Consider the following 18,065-nt stretch of genomic DNA (forward strand, 5'->3'; position numbering starts at 1 on the left):
AATACAACTGATTTTTGTATCTTTGGCTTTGTACTCTGCAACTTTACCGAATTCATTTATTTGTTCTAATGGATTTGTGTGTGCATGTGTATGTATGAGTGAATTCCTTAGAATTTTCTATATACAGAATCGTGTTGTCTACAGAGTTTTACTTCTTTCTTTCCAATCTAGACGCTTTTTATCTTTCATTTTTCTTTCTTGATTACTTCTTAAATATTAGCTTCTTAAACATTTTTAATCCAGGTTTTAATCAGCTGCCTATACCAAATGGTCTCACAAGGTAATCCCTGCTTCTAGGGCCACCCTCTAACAAGTTGGTACAAAGGATTCAGGGATCAGTCCACTTAAAGGCAAACACACTCTGAGGTCAGAAGGATATGAGCACCACCTCCCATCCGTGGTCCCATTACCACATCTTACTCCAAGGCTCAGGACGCTAGGCTTCCACACTCAAATGGTCACCAATCCTACACTTGCTACTTTTCATAAGATCCCAGAACAAAGGAGAAAAAAAGATACCAGAGTGAAGTTACAGGTCCAGAAAACATAAACAACCCATCCAGCAGCCAGGGGCAGCAGTGGGGTCAGGGAAGTGGAGGTACCTGTGAGGGCCCAGAGGAAATCTCAGGACTGCCTAGTGGCTGAGTCACCCCACAGAGACCACTCCCCCAGGCCATGTCAGAATCCCCCCAACCCACTCAAGCTGTCCCAAGGTGTGCAGGAGTGCAAGCTGAAAGGTACCTTATACACATATTTATATAGCCATCAAGGGGCAAACTGTCCATGTCACATAACCCGAGTGGAGAGAGGCAGTCCAGCCCTGGGCAGGTCACAGGGAGGATGGCTGTGAGCAGCTCCTCTGGCTGGAGCTGTGCCGGCTCAGGACAAAGGTGGACGAGTTGCTCTTTTTGCTGACACTTGTCTCTCCTGGCCGGGAGCCCCTCGGGTAGCTGGAGGAGCAGCAGAGGAAGCGCTGCATGAGCTCCTGGAAGAGGTGGCCTGTGAAGAGCATGTAGATCCAGGGGTTGCAGCAGCTGTTGAGGCTGGCCAGGAGCATGGCGATGATGAAAGCCGAGGCTGCAGGGGGTGGGAAGAAAGGAGAACAAGGCATCACTACTAGAGCACTAACCATCATTTGCTGAGATCAGCCTTTTCCAGGAACCAGGTGCTGGGCCACACATGGAGTGCTGAAGAGGCAGTCTGTCTTCCTTACACATCCTTGCTTTGGTTGTGCACTCAGCCTGCCCTGGAATGCTCCTTGTCCTTTCTCATCAAATACTTCCCCACTGCGTGCTTCCATCGCAGGAGCTGTCCTCCTCATGGCCACCTGTTTGTTCATCACTCACCCAGCAAATGTCAAGTGCCTACTGTTCAGGATGCAGAGTCTGGAAGCTGCCAGACCTCATTTGTATTCCAGTCCCATTGGGGACAAATGACTTTAACTGCCCCTAAACTACTGTTTCCTAATCTCTAAATGGGGCTAACAAGAGTATTCAAACCTCACAGGAATGCTGCAAGGATTAAAGAGTGCCCGGGACACAGTAAGTGCTCGATACATGGTGGCTGCCATCACGACCATGTGCCAGGCACCAGGCTAAGCCCTGGGGGTGCAAAAATAAAATGAGGTGGGCATGACGTGGTTCAGGTGGGCACACCTAGGAGGGGAGTGAGTCTGAGAGCAAATCACAGCTTGCCCCACAGAAGCCAGCATTTGAGCTGACACCTGATGGGGGCTCATGAATTTTCTGGGCAGAGAAGTGAGGAAGGGTGCTCCAGGCAGCAGGAACGACACAGGCAAAGGCGCGGTGGCAAGAAAGTGGAGGCTACCAGCTGAGACACTGAAAGCGCTTCTGTGAAGATGCCCCTCAGAGCACTGCCTCGGCACGACAACAGACTCACAAAGGAAAAAAAGGGGCACTAAAATTATATGAAGCACTGTGTAGAAGCCATGATGCTGAGAATTTATGGAGTTTCAAGCAGAATTAATGATCAGAAATCAACTTCATGGCATTGCTTGTCACAAATTTAAGCCTCAAGGGGGAAGAAAATTCCTAACCTGAAAAACTTGTAAGTAGAAGGGAAAAAAAAAATCTGTTTTTTTTTTCAGCAGACAAATCTGACGAGCTGCAGACATCGCGCACCGACAAAAAAGTGCAGGCAACACCTCCAGAAACCCAAAGAAAACAAGATACGCAAAAACTCTATTCACAACCACATTCTCATGAGTGAAGAAGGCAACAGCAAGAAGGCTCAGAAAATCCGTGAATCTTCGTCTTTTCTGCAAAAAAGTTTTCAAAAACTAACTCCTGGAAAGGACTGCTCATGGGGCATGCCGCCGTCAGTGCAGAGCACAAAGTCTCCTGGCACCAAAAAAAGAAGGGTGGTTGTTTGCGAGAGGAATTCAGTGCGTCTCAAAGCGGGGTCCCCAGATCACCTGGGAACCTGTTAGAACTTAAGGTTCTCTCAGGCTCTACCCTAGAATTACTGAATCACAATCCTGGGAGCAAGGTTCAGCGATTTGTTGTAAATAACAGAATCCCTCTAGGGGATTCCGAGGAACAGGAAAGTTTGAAAATCACTGTTCTAATTACTTGGTGCACCAGGAACCAAAAGAGAACTACAACAAACCCCAAGAAATCAAAAATTTTGCAAAAGAGAAAGCTTAGAAAGCCAAGGAGGGAAATCTAATCCTTAGACTAAATTAATTAAATTTATTTTTAAAAAAGAGGAAAAATGAAGGAGGATTAAAAGGCAATTAAAATTCTTCACTCTCTATATAAATGAAAAAAATTACTTTGAATTGGATGGGTAAGAAGAAGATGAATTTAAGTTTAGAAATTCTGGTGAAATATCACCAAGAATAGGATGTGTTCAACATGATAATTAAACATATAAAATGAAAGAGGCAAAATAAAAACATAAAAATAAGAATTTAAAAAGGCATATAAGAGTGAACTATCAGACATAAAGGGGAAATGCAGGTATGTAAGGCTGTAAAAAGGAAGAGCAGGAAGTTTCAGGAATGAAGTTCACTCCTGGACAGAAAGGCACCGTGTCTTACCAGCTGTGTAGAGTTATATGGTATAATCTTAGCTGTTGATTTAAGCCACACTTTTTACAATGATTTATCTTATTTAAAATAAAATTAAAAAAAAAAAAAAAACAGACCTACAGTAACATCAACAAAAAGTAATCAGTTAACAAATTCCCTAGTGTCCAGCCAGCCTGGGTGGAAGGAGTAGGGGCCTTGGCCAGCACCTCTGCCCCACCTCGTGGCCACAGATATGAATGACTGGCCTGGCCTGGCTCCTAGGGGACGGATGACCCCTCTCTAAGCTGAACCTGCTCAAATCAAGCTTCCAGGGCTAAGGCCACATGTGGACTTTTTTTTTTTTTTTTTGGCAAATATCTTAAGTATCCAAGACATGAGTCCACAGCAGTGGCATTTCAAGCCATCAGCCAGAAGGAGAGCTATTTGAGAATAAAAAACAGGGGCTATGGAGGACATTTCAAAAGGCGGCAGGAATACAAACACACAAGTGAGACTGTCCAAGAGCATTCAGGGACTTCCAGGGTTGGGGAAGCGAAGTTTCACAGGAGAAGAGAGACGAGGTGAGGAGGATCTTGAATCCAGGCTGAATCTGAACTTTAATCTACAGGCAATGGGGAGCCATTAATGGTTTCTAAACAGACAAGTGACTGCACCACAAGTGCTCTCTGCACTTACTGTGTCTTGTTTAGGCCATAACGCTGCCCCTTCTGGTGGCTAAAAAGGCTTCACAGGATTGCAGAGGAGCAGGAACATATTGTCCTTGCATTTCACAATGATGTTTCTAGGGAACACGCAAAAATGCCCATTGCAACTACTGCTCGAGTTTGCACAGAACAGGACAGCTTTCAAAGCAACTATATCCCCATTTTATAGATGAGGAAAGTGAGATAAGTGAAGCTTCCCCATAGCATGACACAGAAAGTCACTCTATGTTCCTACCTGAAAGTAATAAAATCTGATTCCTCTTAAAACTAGGGCAGCATTTTACATACGTCGGGTTGGTTCCAACCAGTGAATCCTCTCAGTCCCAATGCACACAGGGTGGTCCTGTAATTGGCCACATGGTGTGATTTGAGGTACAGAGTCAGAGAATAACTTCCCTGCTCCTCTCAGAAGCTAAGCACTGCCCATTCCCCAGGGATGGTCTTTTAAAATCCAAGTGTACCTGGGAGGAGAAGCATATTGCCTCCTATTAGATCACCATTTTTCTCGGCACAAGTGTCTCCTGGTCCAGATCAAGGGCCAGCTAACTACAGCCCAAGGGCCAAATCCCGCCTACAGCTTGTTTGTGTAAATAAAGTTTTATCGGAACACAGTCATATCCATTTGTTCACAATGGTCTGTGGCAGCTTTTGCACTACAAGGGCAAAGGCTGAATAGTGTTATAGAGAACTTATACTCCGCAAGCCTAAAATATTTACTGTTTGGCCTTTTACAGAAAAAGTTAGCCAATCCTTGATGCCTATAGGAGACACAGATTTTTGAAAGTGTGGGAAAGGGCTTGGAAAGGGGAGGGACAGACTCACAAGGCAAGCTTAGCCTACCTCTCCCCACATTACCAGGAGCAAAACTTTGCTCTCGAGTTACCCAGTCCTGGCACAAATCCTAGCTTTGCCACTTTGCACCTGTGTGTTCATGGTCAAATCACCTAATCTCTCTTAACCTCAGTTTCTCCATCTGTGAAACGGGAATGATAAAAAGAACATCTTTACAGAAGTGTTGCCAAATTTAATTAGACCGTATACCAGGTACTCACCATGGTTCCTGGCATTCAATCACAGTAAACACTTAATAAAGCTTAGCTATTGTCATTCTTACTACAATGATGTTACTTTTCTTACTAATAACAGAATTAGCACTGACACATGTGAAACGATGGGGAGAGGCTCTTCCCTGGGCTGGGACGCATCGTGGAATCTGAGGCAGCCTGGAGCAGGGGAGAGGGTCATACGACACAGGACCCATTGGCCAAGCTTCTGCAAGCTGCACCACCATATGACAGTGTTTGTCCAGGGTGGCTCCTCGGCTGGATTGCATGGCCAAGAAGGTCAGCGTATACATAGATTCTTATGCTGCCTCCAAAGACCGCACCATCCATGCAGCCTGAAGGGCTGATCTACCCTTCTTAGCCAGCTTGTAATTTTTTGATAGGTTTAAACAGACTGAAACAATGGGCCATCTCTGGGGAGGGCAAGGGGGATGCCTGGGCTTCAGGAAGTCAAAAGTGCGGTGAAACAATGTACTAGCATTGGATAAGAATGCTTTTGGCTTATTCCATGTTATTTGGGGTCCTGTGACTACCTAATGTTGCTCTTCAGATTTCAGTGCCACCAGCTGTTTGAGCTCACACATGAGCCTGGACATCCCAGTGGGGAGGAGCTGCTGACTCTCCACACTGTGCAACCGTCCTCTCTCCTTTCTGCTCACCTGCATTCCCACTGGAGGTTCCAGGGCCACACCACCCTCCTGGTTCTTGGACACCAAAATCCTCACTGTGTTGTCTTTTTTTAACACTCACCCACCCACTGGGTAGCTGCTCATCAGGCACTGACTGAAACGGTGAATTAGAGCGGCACTGCCTCAAGTTGAGTCCAGCAGGTCTGCAGCGGATACTGCCGCACCCAAGTTCCCCTTTAGGACTCAGGCGCTCACCCTGAAGCTACCAGAGAGCCAGCTGTGAGTGCTCACAGCTGAGGTTCTCTCAGGGCACCGCCTTACCCAGGGCAGCCACACACGATGACTGCTCCATGCAGAGGGACATAGGCCGCCCCTTTGCTTTAATCCAGGGTAATCCTGGACCCTTCTTGGAAGGGTCATCCTCACACCTGAACTCCACCTGAGACTGGCCTCAGGCCACACTTTCCACGATGGTGAAGTCAGTGCAGAGAGAAAGAGGATTTGTAAGTCAAAAGTCATCTCACTCCTACAAGAAAGGCGTGGTCTGCAGCCAGCACCTTTCTGGGGCGGTGGAGCCATTCACGGTGGAGCACTGGCTCAGAGTAGAACCCCGGGCCCGAATCCCCTTCCCACCTAATCATTCTCTGAGTCGCATCGTCTGCCTGAGCCTTAATATCTTTATCTATAAAATGAAGGGAACATTCACAAGGACTTTAAGAAAATTGAAAACAAAAATCATATAAAAGAGCTTTGTGAATGGCAAAGTGTTTATTCAAGTGATTGGCATTAGTTTTATTAATGAATATGAGACATGATCAACTGCATAATTTTTTAAAGCCCAAAGTCTGGAGACTCCTGGTCACAGGTCAATTAAAGAAATTGTCCTTTGCCCTTTTCTTCATGACTTAAAATCAAAGAAAAATAAATAAAAGCTCAGAGCCCTGGGATTGGGTTATGTGACACCAAAGGAACTCTAGACAGTCCATTTTTGGAAAACTTACTCTGCCTGTGACGTACAAAACCCAAAAGGGAAAGTGGTGGCAACCCTGCAAAGGGCAGGAGTTCAAAGTCTCCACGGGGAGAGTCCATTCTAATCATATCTCCTCCACTCGCTCCCCCATGAAAAGAACACTTGTCCCCCAGGACGAGCCCTAGAGTGCCTGTGTATTTCTCTCTCCGAGGCCTGCCCAGAAGGGAGGGCGAGTGGGAGGCTCTGGTCCAGGGATTGGCCCTCATACCTGACAGGCCTGGAGCTCAGGGCATTTCTCAGAGAAGGAGGAAGAGGAAATGAGATGTTCATGCACCTTTTCATGCTACTCTATGTGGCGCCAGCCACTGAGCTGGCCCTGGGGATTTACAAACACAGGTTGGAAAGAGAGAAATACAAGATAGGCACTCTATTAAACAAGGAGTTGCAGCATTTAGGGGAGGGGCTGGTGGGCTGAAGCTGGGGAATGTGGGTGATCTTTAAGGGGGTACTCCTACATGCCAAGCAGCGAACATGAGCAGAAATGGCCACCTGCCAAAAGAAGATGTCTCCTGCTGGGCAGTCTTACCTCCCAGAAGACAGAAGCAATCGTCATTTCCTCTTAGCACTGTGATTCACAGAGGGGTGGGTGGCAGAGAGCCACTCCAGGACAATATGCCTAAGCCGTCCACCCGCCTACAGTCCTGGCTTTACTCAAGCTTCAAGAACCCTGTTCGGATTTCCCAGCACTCCCTCCACTCAAATTTCCCGGCACTCTTCTGTCACCCAAGGCCCAAATTAGCCCGGGACAGCTGACGTGCAGCTGTCCAAGGCCTCTCTGGGCTGTTTTGTTCATGAGGTGTTTCTCATACAATTCAAAGACATAGAGAGCATCTGACCTGTCTCATCTGAATCGAATCAAGCTCATCAACTTTTATAAGAGGCCCTCACTCCAGAACCAATCATTGGTTCAAGACCTCCCCACCTCCCCCAAATCAGCAACCCCCCACCTCCCTACCACTAGGGAATCAGGGATTCAGGTCTAAGTCCCTTATTCCCATAGGAGCTATGTAGAAATTTGGGAGTCATCGTCTAAGGAAGTTCTTTTTCTTTTTCTTTTTAATGTACACATATATAAAGATTAAGTGCTAATATGGATTACAGAGTGCCTTCTTTGGAAATAAACCCATAATTTTACAACATTGGAATTGTTCTAAGAATCACAAGTATATGATCACCCCATGTATCATAAGTTGGGATTAACAGCCAAATCTGTAGGCTACAGAGTGCTAACTGAGCTTCTATTAGGTCACTGCTCAAATATAGGGGACATGTTGGGCTCACTCGGCTGGACCTAAGGATAACCACATTCTGGAAGCAGAAGAGCCGGGATTTTTTTGCAAATGACCAGCCCTTCTGTACTCTGTGGGGATGACAGGGCCCTGCAGCCAATTTGGGCCATATGTGTAAAGGCAAACTGCACATTTTAGAAAAAAAGATAACGTGTTAAAGACTTACTACTCAATATGAAATTAGTCAGTGGGCCAGATGAATGTACCCAGAGCCTCTGACTCAGCATTTTAACAAAGCCCCCCACATGATTTCTGCATGCACAGAAATTTGAGAAGTATCCCTCCAATAGGGGAAAAGACAATAAAGTAACTGTCCAATGATCTCAATATGAAATATATATCTGCTTCTTTGCATAGCCAACTCCTACGCATCCTTCAAAACCCTTTTCAAATGTTACTTCCTCTCTGAAGCCCTTCTGATTTTTTTTCCCAGACAGAATCAATGAATCCCTCCTGCTGCATTCACAGTACTTTATAAATGACTCTCTAACAGCACCTTCCCTTCATATTGTCATTATTTATGTTTATAGCCTATAGCTGGGGACTGAGTTTCATTTGTGGCTCTGTCCCTGGCTAGCAGAGACTGGAAAGTAGGAAGAGGTATTGAATTAAACTGAAGCATGAAATTAGCAGACAGAAGTCCTGATAAATCAGCCACCTCTTACTGGCACATTGGAAAAGCAAAAAGATAATTTCCTTGCTTGATGACAAGAAATGGCCTTTTAATAAGACGACTGGACTCAAATACAATTCACTCCAGGAAAATTAAGTTCACACTCAGATATCGAGGTCAGGCAGAAAGAGAAATAAACAGAATGAGCAAGAGTGACCACTACAGTGTGAGGCATAGGCTTGAAGGACAGAGGGCTGTGGTACTTGAGCATCTGGCAAATGGGTAGGAAGTGCCAGCTCCCGGCGGAGCACAAAGGCAGGCTCTGGCAGAGGCCAGGAATCAGGATCACAGGAATCCCAGGCCGGGACACTGAAGACCACCTGGTTATACTCTGCTCCCACCCACCCCTCATGCAAGGGTTTCCTTGGGTTTCCAAGACTCAGAGCTAGAACCTCCCCACCTCGTCTCCTGCTGCCTCCTCCAGGTGAGGCCTCGGTTTCTCTTTACCTCTTGACACTCTGGTTCCCACCATCACTGGGCTTGCCACCACTCCTCAACTGAAACTGCAGGGCCTCTGCTAAAACACTGTTCCTGAGCTCGGAACAATTTTCTCCCCTCAACTGCACTGACTTACCCCAGGACCCTGACCCATCTTGAAATTTCTCTCTTTTTTTAAAGCAAACATTTATTGAACATTTACTATATGCCAGGCACTATGGCACTGGCATAGTCCACCCCCTCCCCACACTTTAAACTCTATTCTTAACCCCAGAAAACTGAGCTCCAGGCAGTTTTAGTCAACAGCCTGGGATCACTGCTGCCACTCCATCTGGCTACACCTTGGGACATAAGACCCCAACACCAGCCTGGCAGAAAATGGGGGTGTCCCTCCCAGAGGTATGTGGATGTACCCAGAATTTGGTGACCTATCTTGGCCTGACTCTCCCACATTTATGAATAAGCCAGCCACAGGCCACAGGGAGGGTGAAGGCCTGGGGAGGGCTCCTTGCAAACTCCCCTCACCAGAAGATTGAGAGATCAAATCAGAGGCTGTGTGACAAAACTCTCCAGAGGCACTGAATAGCTGTTTATAGAATGAATGCATTGGCATTCAGAGGAGGAAGGTGACCCCAGCTGGGGGAAACAGAGAGGGTTTCATGGAAGGGGCCCATGGATGAGGTTCCAGGTCTCGCTGTGCAGGAACGACCTCCTGGGAGCATCTTCCTCATTATCCATGAGGTAAATAGCAGCCCCTGGAGTTGTGTACAAAGAAGCCCACGCATCAGACTTGGGCTCTGAAGGATGGGTCTCCACAGGAAAGACTTCCACAGTGAAAACAGTGTCGCCATGGGTGCAAAAGCAAAAGGACCTTGTGATAAGTGGCAAGTCAGCAGGCCTGGCAGGGGACACAAGGCAGACTGGCCCAAACCCAGGGCAGAGGTGACAAGGGGCCATTCATCTGTTGGACGTTAGTTCAGGTCAGGCCCATACATGGGTCTAAACCAGTGCATCTCAACCAGGGGCGACTTTGCCCCTTAGGGGACAGGGGGCAACGTCTGGAGATGTTTTGGTGGTCACAACTAATGGGGAAGTACTCGTGGCATCTAGTAGGTAGGACCAGGGATGCTGCTAAATATCCTACGATCCACAGGACAGCTGACTCTTCCCATGCCACACTCAAAACAAAGATTATCTGGCCCAAAATGTCAACAGTGCCAAAATAAAAAAACTGCTCTAAACCAAGGAGTTAATGGAAGGGAAGGACCAATGTGAGAGGTGGTACAGTTAAGACTGTAGGGTCAATGGACAACAGGGGACGTCGAGGGGCACAGGCTCTGCACCCAGAGTGCTGAGAGGGCAGTGTCATTAGCAACCATGTTGCTTGGGTGTTGTGAGAAAGAGCCCAGGAGTCAGGATGTTTGAGCTACAGAGGGGGTGCTGGGCTCGTGGACAGTGGGTCTGGGGCAGGGCCAGGAATCAGCTTTTTAACAACAGGCCAGGAGATACGGATGCCAAGAGAGGTGGACCACCTTGAAAATGCTGGCGTGGGGACAGAGAGGCAGTGTAGTCTAGCAGTCTCGACATGAGATGACTGGGTCCATATCCCAGCTCCACCACTTACTCAGTGTGCTCTTGAGCAGGTCATGCTTCCCTGAGCTTCAGTTTCCTCACCTGTAAAACGGGGGTAATGCTCCCTTCCCTTGCTGTGTTTGAGTGAGGATGAGATGGGGCCAGGCAGAGGGTCTGGCACTCAACCAGGGGTGGTACTGATATCAGCTAATCCAACTCCTCACTTCACTGAAACTGGTGCCCGGAGAGGGTGTTGTGTTTCATCACAAGGCATTATCCTCATTGCTCAAATGGGAATGGCAGAGGCCCAGAGACCTCCCGGAGATGTGCCCTGAAGGGATTCTCACCACTTTCCAGTGCTGTCTCTGGGGGCCCAGGGGCTCTGGCTGGTGGGGCCTGATGTATGGGGTCTGGCAGAGCACAGTTCAGTCGCCACCCAGCCCAAGCCCCTGGGAGCAAGCCTTTGGGGCTTCTTTTTGCTTCCAACAGTAGCCAGTGCAAGGTGGTCAGGAGGTGGGCCAGCCACCTAGGGCAGCTATGGGGACAGGCCATGCATGCCCTGGCCCCATGCCCAGCCTAGTCTCTCCAGAGAGTAATCTCCTGCTGACCCAAGGCCCTCCTACAGCCCGTGCACCCCCTCCCCACCCTCTTCCTAACCCACTCAGACATCCATCAAATGGGAAAAAATATATAGCAAAGCCTCACTCAACAAAAAGTTTTTTGCTGTTATCAATCAAACCTTTTAGGACAAAAAAAAGTGAAGTCACCTTGGGGCAGAAACCCAAAGGGAAAACATTAGGATTAGCCAAGAATATATAAGAATTCACAATTGCTTAATCAGACAAGAGTGCAGCCATTAACTGTCTCTCTAATTGCAATTTATACCCAGAAGGACCAAGCTTGACAGTGCTTCTTGGCCAAGACTGATCTGTCCAATCTCCTCCTGCCCGCCCTCCCCCACTGCTCTCCATATCAATGGGTCACCTGAAGGGGCACCCCTCTCCAAGGTGCCCAGCCCACCCAAACCTTGGGCACAGTGTCCTTGTAAGATGGGCAGGCCGCTTTGGAGGGACTGTAGCTCCACAGAAACAGGGAGGAACTGGAAACCCCATTTTCAAGTGAAGAAACACTTAAAACCAGGCCTCCTGTGCCTTTCAACCTTCCTCCTGGTACAACACCCCTGACAGATGTTTGGTTGCCCCCAGTGATAGGGCACTCACTTATTTACCAGGTAGCCAGTTCTACTGTTGGAGGGCTGCTTAGAAAGTCCTGATTTGTCCTGAGTCCAACTCTACACGCCCATCCCCGCCCTGTCTCGTGCTCATTCCTCTTCCCATATTCCATGTATTTGTTCAACAAGCATTGGTTGAGTTCCTCGTAGGTGCTGGGCACTGGGCACATACCAGTGAACAGGGCTGGTGGTGTCCTGTTATGACAAGGCTCACAGTCCACCTCTCCAGCCTAACGAGTTCCTCTACCAGCATCCTTGGACACATGACTTATTGTTCAGCAGGCTCTGCGTCCACCCCCGCCCACCCCCTCCCTGTACCCAGGATCTCAAGAGAAAAATGTCCATCTCCTCCCTCAGGAATAACTGCCAAAATCTCAAAGACAATTTCCAAAATGCAAACAAGCCTTTTAACCTTTAGAATGGGAGGAGGGGAGAGAAGCGTGACACTGATCATGTGGCCCCCACTGCCACAGGTCGCACCATGTCATCCTCGTAACAACTCCGTGGGTAGGCTTTGCTATCGTCATTATGCACAGGAGGAAGCTGAGGGTCAGAGAGGTGAAACCACCTGCGCAAGGACACGCAGGAGGAAATGGCAGAGCAGGCTCCAAACGCAGGCCGGCCACGGGGCTCTTGTGGTCTAGAGCTCTGCAGCTCCCACCTGCTGCCTCGGCCTACCCAGTGGAGGTCCCCGCCCTGTGCGCTAGGCATTTGCTTGCTCCTGTGGAAATCGGCAAGTTTGAGAGAAAAGGGGACTATTCTGAAAGATAAATATGACTCATCTATGAAGTGTGAGTTTGTTTGACATGTTTGTTTGTTTTTTAATTCAAAGGCTCCTCCTCTAGCTCTGGGCACCTGATAATGAAGATTAGACAGGAGACCCACTTACTGCTTGGTGCACACAGGCGGCACCCGCACACGTACCATCTGCCAACTTGCCCACCTCTTCTCTCATCGCTGCTCACTGGACCAGGCATTTCACAAGGCACACACAGGAAATGAAAAACTATGGACAGAGCCTCAAAATCGACGTCACCAAACCCAGCTAGCATCCACCAACCCCTGGAAATACAAACCCACCCCTCTCTACCTTCTCCCTTAGAACTAGCCCAGGGCCAGAGTTCTTGAGACTAGCATCAAAGCACATTTCACTGAGTTCAAGGGGAAAGGTTGGTGCCAAGCCTTTGGCTGTGGAATTTGATTGTGAAGGCTACATGTGGGGCTTGTCAAAACCTGCATGGGTGTCTGGTCTCAGCCTTTCTACCTTCTCACCAAATCAGGGCTCCAACAGCACATGACTGAAAGGAGATCTCACTAAATTACCATCATACTCCTCTTCCTTTTTTCTCTCTCATTGTTTTTTCTTCTGAACCATGGAAATACCAAAGTTGAGAGTTTTCCTCTTTGCTTTGGATCTTATGAAAAGGAGGTCCCGTGTATGTCTCACCTCCACACACAGAGCCGTTGTTGTTGTTGTTGTTGTTGTTGGCATCATCATCATCTTTTTTCCCTTTCATTTACATTTCCTTATATCTACTTTATCTTGATGCGGTACCTGAATCTTAGTGCCCCAACTAATTATTTTTGAAATAAGGTGAGCTCTAAACCCATAAAGGCAGTGCTTGGTGTGAATGAAGGTGTAGGGAGGGGTTGAGGAAGACAAGCCGGACAAGGGATAGCGATGTAAAAGGGGTTTCTGGGTTTCAAGAGAACACCAGAGAGAGTGAACCCAAATGGAGACAGGGACTTGGTGTCCTGTGAGAGGTCACCAGGCCAGCCGCCAAGGCTAGCATAATTTCTCCATCCACTCTGTTAGCCCCTGATCTGTAGCCAGTGGTTAAGGAACTTCTTGTTCTGTTCTTCCAGAGGTTTTCATGATGAAGCTACTGGGAGGAAGATATCCTGCCTCTGCCCCACTCCTGCCCCAGCCTGAGCTTGTCTTGCCTCTCTGCCCTACCCCCCCCCCCCCCGCCACCCCCATGCTTCCCTGGAGAATATCACACTGTTTATAACACTCCCTGACCTTCCTGGATCTATGTTTCAGGAGATGAGCAGAGCAAGGGGCCCTGATCTAGATATTTCATATCTCCTGTTAATTCTCTTCCTCTTGGAAAGTGGGGGCTGTGCATTAATTCTACTTTGTTGATCAACATCTCCTGAGTAGCTCAAGTGTGTCTCCCTTTTATTCTTTCCTTAACACTTGCTAATAGCCTCCTCTAGATTGAGTCATATCTCCAAGGTGATTGTAAACACCATCTTTTCTGATGGCCCAGCCTGCTACTTGCGATTATCCAGATTAATGTCAAGCAGGCACAAGACGTGTGTTCTAGCTGAGCTCACGTCGATTCAGAACCCTGCACCCCTTGGCCAGGCTGGTGGCCAGAGCCCAAGTCCTTTGTGCTTGATGAGCCTCTCACATGGACTGGGGCACCTGCTCCTGGCGACACGCTGTGGGTGGGAAGTGGGGGTGCCAGCAACAGAGTAGTCAGATTCCCCTGTGGTCTGCATTCATACTCTTTTGAGAGCTCCTAGGACAGAAGGGGAGGAGGACCTGGTTTCTCACATGATATCCACCCTTTTTTCTGAACTAGAATAAAGAAAAAGAGTTAAGAGAAATAAAACCTGAGGTTCCAGGAGTCTGCTTTTTATCCCGTTCCTGGAGTCCTCTCTTCTGAAGGCCGCACCCCAAGAAATGCTCAGGGGACCATATGTACGCCCAACAGCCTCTGGCCCCTACATTATCTAGTGGCACTCTCTCCATTTCTCTTTGTCTTATTTTTAAGACAGAAAAATGAATCGTTTGATGTTCTTTTGAAGCATAGAAAAGATCTCCACTTCATTGAGTGATTAGCACACGTGTGTTGACCATATACTCTTGATCTTTAGGGAGGAAAGTGAGAAAGGAGAGCAGAAGAGGAGATGGACAAAAAATCATATGAAGAGGTGGGTGGGGCAAGAAGAAGGGAGAAAAATCAGCAGGGAGAAAAATGAATGGGAGAGGTCAGGGGGCTGCGAAGAGAGAAGAGTCAGAATACCGGCTGAACGAGTGAACAGAATGCTGAAATGTCCTCACTCTAAAACTGAGATACTAAGGGTCAAGGGGAAGAGGAGACCCCTCACCCAAAGTCCCACAGCTGGTAAGGACTGAAGGGAGGACTAGGTCCCAGGTCTCCCCAGTATCTGCTCTAAGGGAGTAACAGTCTCACTCAAGGCCTGGTGCTTGAGCTCTTCAAGACCAGGGTCTGGTCTCTTTGGAGCCTGTCAAGGAAACAGGGGTGGCCTGATGCCTTACTTATAACCATTTCTTCTGTCTTTTGTCTAACCCAACTCCCTACTTGCGCCCCTCAGATGAAATCTGGTGCAGGGAAAAATAGAGTGGCAGCGGCGGGGGCGGGGGGGGGGGACAGAAAACCTCACATCTAGCTGATGCTCTACCTCTGATCTGCTGTGCCTTCCCCTCCCTCTCTGGATCTTTGAATCTCCTATGTAAGGTGTGACCAGAGGCTGCATGATGAAGCCAGGCTGGCTTTGCTGAGTCCTCACAGCAATCCTCGCCCCACATAGTATACCACAAGTGCTTAATGAATATTGAATGACAATATCTCTAGCCACTAACACAAACTCTAAGCTAATTGGGAGGGCTGCAAGAACCAGGAGTCTGCGGTTTGGGGAATAGAGCAACACAAAGTCATCCAGCTGAATGGAGATTTCAGCTTCTTTAGGATGGTTGTATTTGAGTCTGTTGGGGGAAGTCATGATTATATCTGGAAATGTGAAAATCTGTACTCTCTCAAAGGTAGATGGGGTGAAAATGAATCCCTTGGTCTCTCCTTAGTAGCGTTTGAGTCCCTGGCATCCCAGTGTAGTATTTTGTGCTTACCCTCAAAAGAAAAGGTTTAAGTCATTCACCACCACTGATTATTCCCTCTTGCTATTTGTAAATTGTAGACAGTGAGGCCACAACTGCCTGGAGCTCCCAGCCAACCAGTACCAGCTACAAGCCCCAAGTCTCCAAGTCCATCCTACTCTGTTCCCCCAAGCTCCCTCTACACAGATCACTCCATTCTATCTTTTCTTCCTCTCCTACTAGTGTTCCAGACACCAGGCAAGCTCGGACAATGGACCCTGGCACCCTCAACCCTGACCACCTCCTTACCCACAAGTCCTCCAACCAGAAGCCTGAGCTCCCCACCTACAGAAATCACTCAAACCTGGACAAATTGAAAAATTTGCATCCCAGCTCCCTTCCCTTCCCCTACTACCCTCACCAGAACCAACCCCCCGACCCCACTACCCTTGTCCCCAAGTCCACCTGGCACTCCCCTCTGGTACTCGCCTCTCTACTGCCCCACCAAGCCAGAGTTCACCTCTCCACGGTGCCCTGCCCAGCACTTTCTCTACCCTTTGTTGGATGAATCAAATCGCCCATCTCCTGCTGCTCTTACCCAAACCAGGCCCTGTGGTTTCAGGCTGACTTGAACTCAAAGCGAAAGTTTAACATAAAGTGGATTTATAGTGGAAGGAGCTTGAGCTTGGCCCCGGGTTCTGAAGTTATCTCCAACACTCGCTGACCAAGCGGAAAAGCGAATCACTTGAACCTCAGTTTCCTCGTCTGTAATAAGGAATCGTACACCCCATGTGCAACCCAAAGCACTGTGCTCTGCAAGATTCCAAAACCCGCTTCTTCCCGCAAGAGGCCCCCAGACCCCTGGGCAAGAGGAAGCTGCAGGGCCAGGGCGCCGCCCCGCCGCCTCTTCCCTGTCTCCCGCCGGTGCTACCTTCCTTGGGTGCATTGGTGTCCCAGACGCTCCACATCTGCACGAAGAAGAATGGCGTCCAGCACACAATGAAGGCTAGCACGATGATGAACGTCATCTTGACCGTGCGGATCTTGGCCTTGGAGATGAGCTTGACGTTGCTGACGCGTGCTAGGGCCGCGCGTTCCCCGCCGCTCGCCGCTGCGCGCTCCGGCCCCTCGGCCACTGCAGCTGCCGTCTTGAGCCGAAAGTTTTGCCAGATCTTGAAGCTGATGAGGCCGTAGCAGGCGGCAAGCACGATGACCGGTACAACGTAGACGGAGAGCGTGATCCACGTAACATAAGCCTTGGGGCCCCACGGCTGAATAAACTCCGCCCAGCAGTCGAAGACGCCCTCGGCCACCTCGCGCAGCGAGAAGATGTGCACCTGCGGCACGCTAGCCACTAGGCAGCCCAGCCACGTAGCAAGTACAGCCAGGCGGTCAGCGCGGTGGTGCAGGGCGCGCAGCGGATGGCAGATGGCCAGGCAGCGGTCGAGCGACATGAGCAGCAGCAGATAGGTGGAAGCGAACATGCCCACCACCTGCAGATACTTGACCAGGCGGCACAGCAGGTCGGGCCCATAGAAGCGGAAGGTGATGTCCCACAGCAGTTGCGGCAACACCTGGAACACGGCCACCACCAGGTCGGCGATGCTTAGGTGCTTCATGAAGAAGAAAAGGCGCGAGTGCTTGTGGCGCGTGGTGCGCAGCGCAAACAGCACGCACACGTTGCCGCTCAGCGCCAGAAAGAAAATGAGGCACAGCACCGCCACCTCCACGCGCGCCAGGGCCTCGTTGCGCTGCGGAGGCCCGGTGGTGCGGTTGCCCTCGACCCCCAGCGGTGGCGTGCTCGCATTGACCGCCTCCACGCTCCAGTTGGCCAAAAGCGCGCCCTCCATGATGGTGGCCACTACTGTGCGCCCCTGGCCTTGGAGCTCTTTAAGGCTTGGCGCGACGGGGCGGGGCCCGACGCACCGTCGTGGCGTGCCTGGGGGCGCGGCTGGAGTTCTACCTTCCAAGACTCCGCAGACGGATCTGCTGGGTCCAACCCTGGAACAAAACCCGAAGGACTTGAAAAGATCTCTGCGTTTCCCTCTCAACACACAGGCGACGCAGGTGTCCCCTTCTTAAGAACCCCAAGTCATCTGGGACTCGGGGCTCAGATAGCGGCCCCCGGGGTTGCTCAGCCGCCACCCGAGGATCCCCCGTTTCAGGCACCTCCTCTGAGCCACTGGAAATGAGAGCGAATCTACCGGGCAGTCAGTTCCTTGAGATACCCAATCGCTTCCACTGAAGGAGAGAGGAGAGTCATAATCAGCCACTTTCTTCCGGGACTGGGAGTCCTAAACCAGCCATCTCCCCTAGATCTCCAAACTAGCTACGCCCGCTTCCCCAGGACCCTCAGCACAGCCACCTCCCGCGAGACTCCCAAACCAGTCACCTTTCCTAATAAACCTTACTGCATGCAGTTACTTCCTCCAGAGATCCCCAACAGCCCTTAACTGGGAACCCCCAACTCAGGACCATGCTCCAACCTCCTGTTTCTAAGAGACTCAGCCATTTCCAAACCCCAAACTCGCACAGC

At 49.4% G+C, this 18,065-nt stretch overlaps 1 protein-coding gene across 1 annotated transcript; it reads right to left on the reverse strand.

Annotated features, from left to right (window-relative positions):
* Window positions 1-711: 711 nt before the first annotated feature.
* OXTR (oxytocin receptor) lies at window positions 712-17,524 on the reverse strand. The gene is made up of 2 exons (XM_016134616.2): window positions 16,461-17,524; window positions 712-1,077 (listed from the first exon to the last, which is right to left on the reverse strand). Exons 1-2 carry the CDS (start codon window positions 17,377-17,379, stop codon window positions 830-832), a joined length of 1,167 nt encoding a protein of 388 aa, XP_015990102.1. The 5' UTR covers window positions 17,380-17,524; the 3' UTR covers window positions 712-829.
* Window positions 17,525-18,065: the final 541 nt, after the last annotated feature.

Source organism: Rousettus aegyptiacus, unplaced genomic scaffold (genome assembly GCF_014176215.1).
Source record: "Rousettus aegyptiacus isolate mRouAeg1 unplaced genomic scaffold, mRouAeg1.p scaffold_m13_p_4, whole genome shotgun sequence".
NCBI classification, from domain to species: domain Eukaryota; kingdom Metazoa; phylum Chordata; class Mammalia; order Chiroptera; family Pteropodidae; genus Rousettus; species Rousettus aegyptiacus.

Bases quoted from the DNA above. Each gene is read 5' to 3' on its own strand.
- OXTR (XM_016134616.2), bottom strand. From the start codon at position 17,379: ATGGAGGGCGCGCTTTTGGCCAACTGGAGCGTGGAGGCGGTCAATGCG. The intron at 1,078-16,460 runs GTAGCACCGGCG...CACCCCCTGCAG, and splicing joins CACCAATGCACCCAAGGAAG to CCTCGGCTTTCATCATCGCC.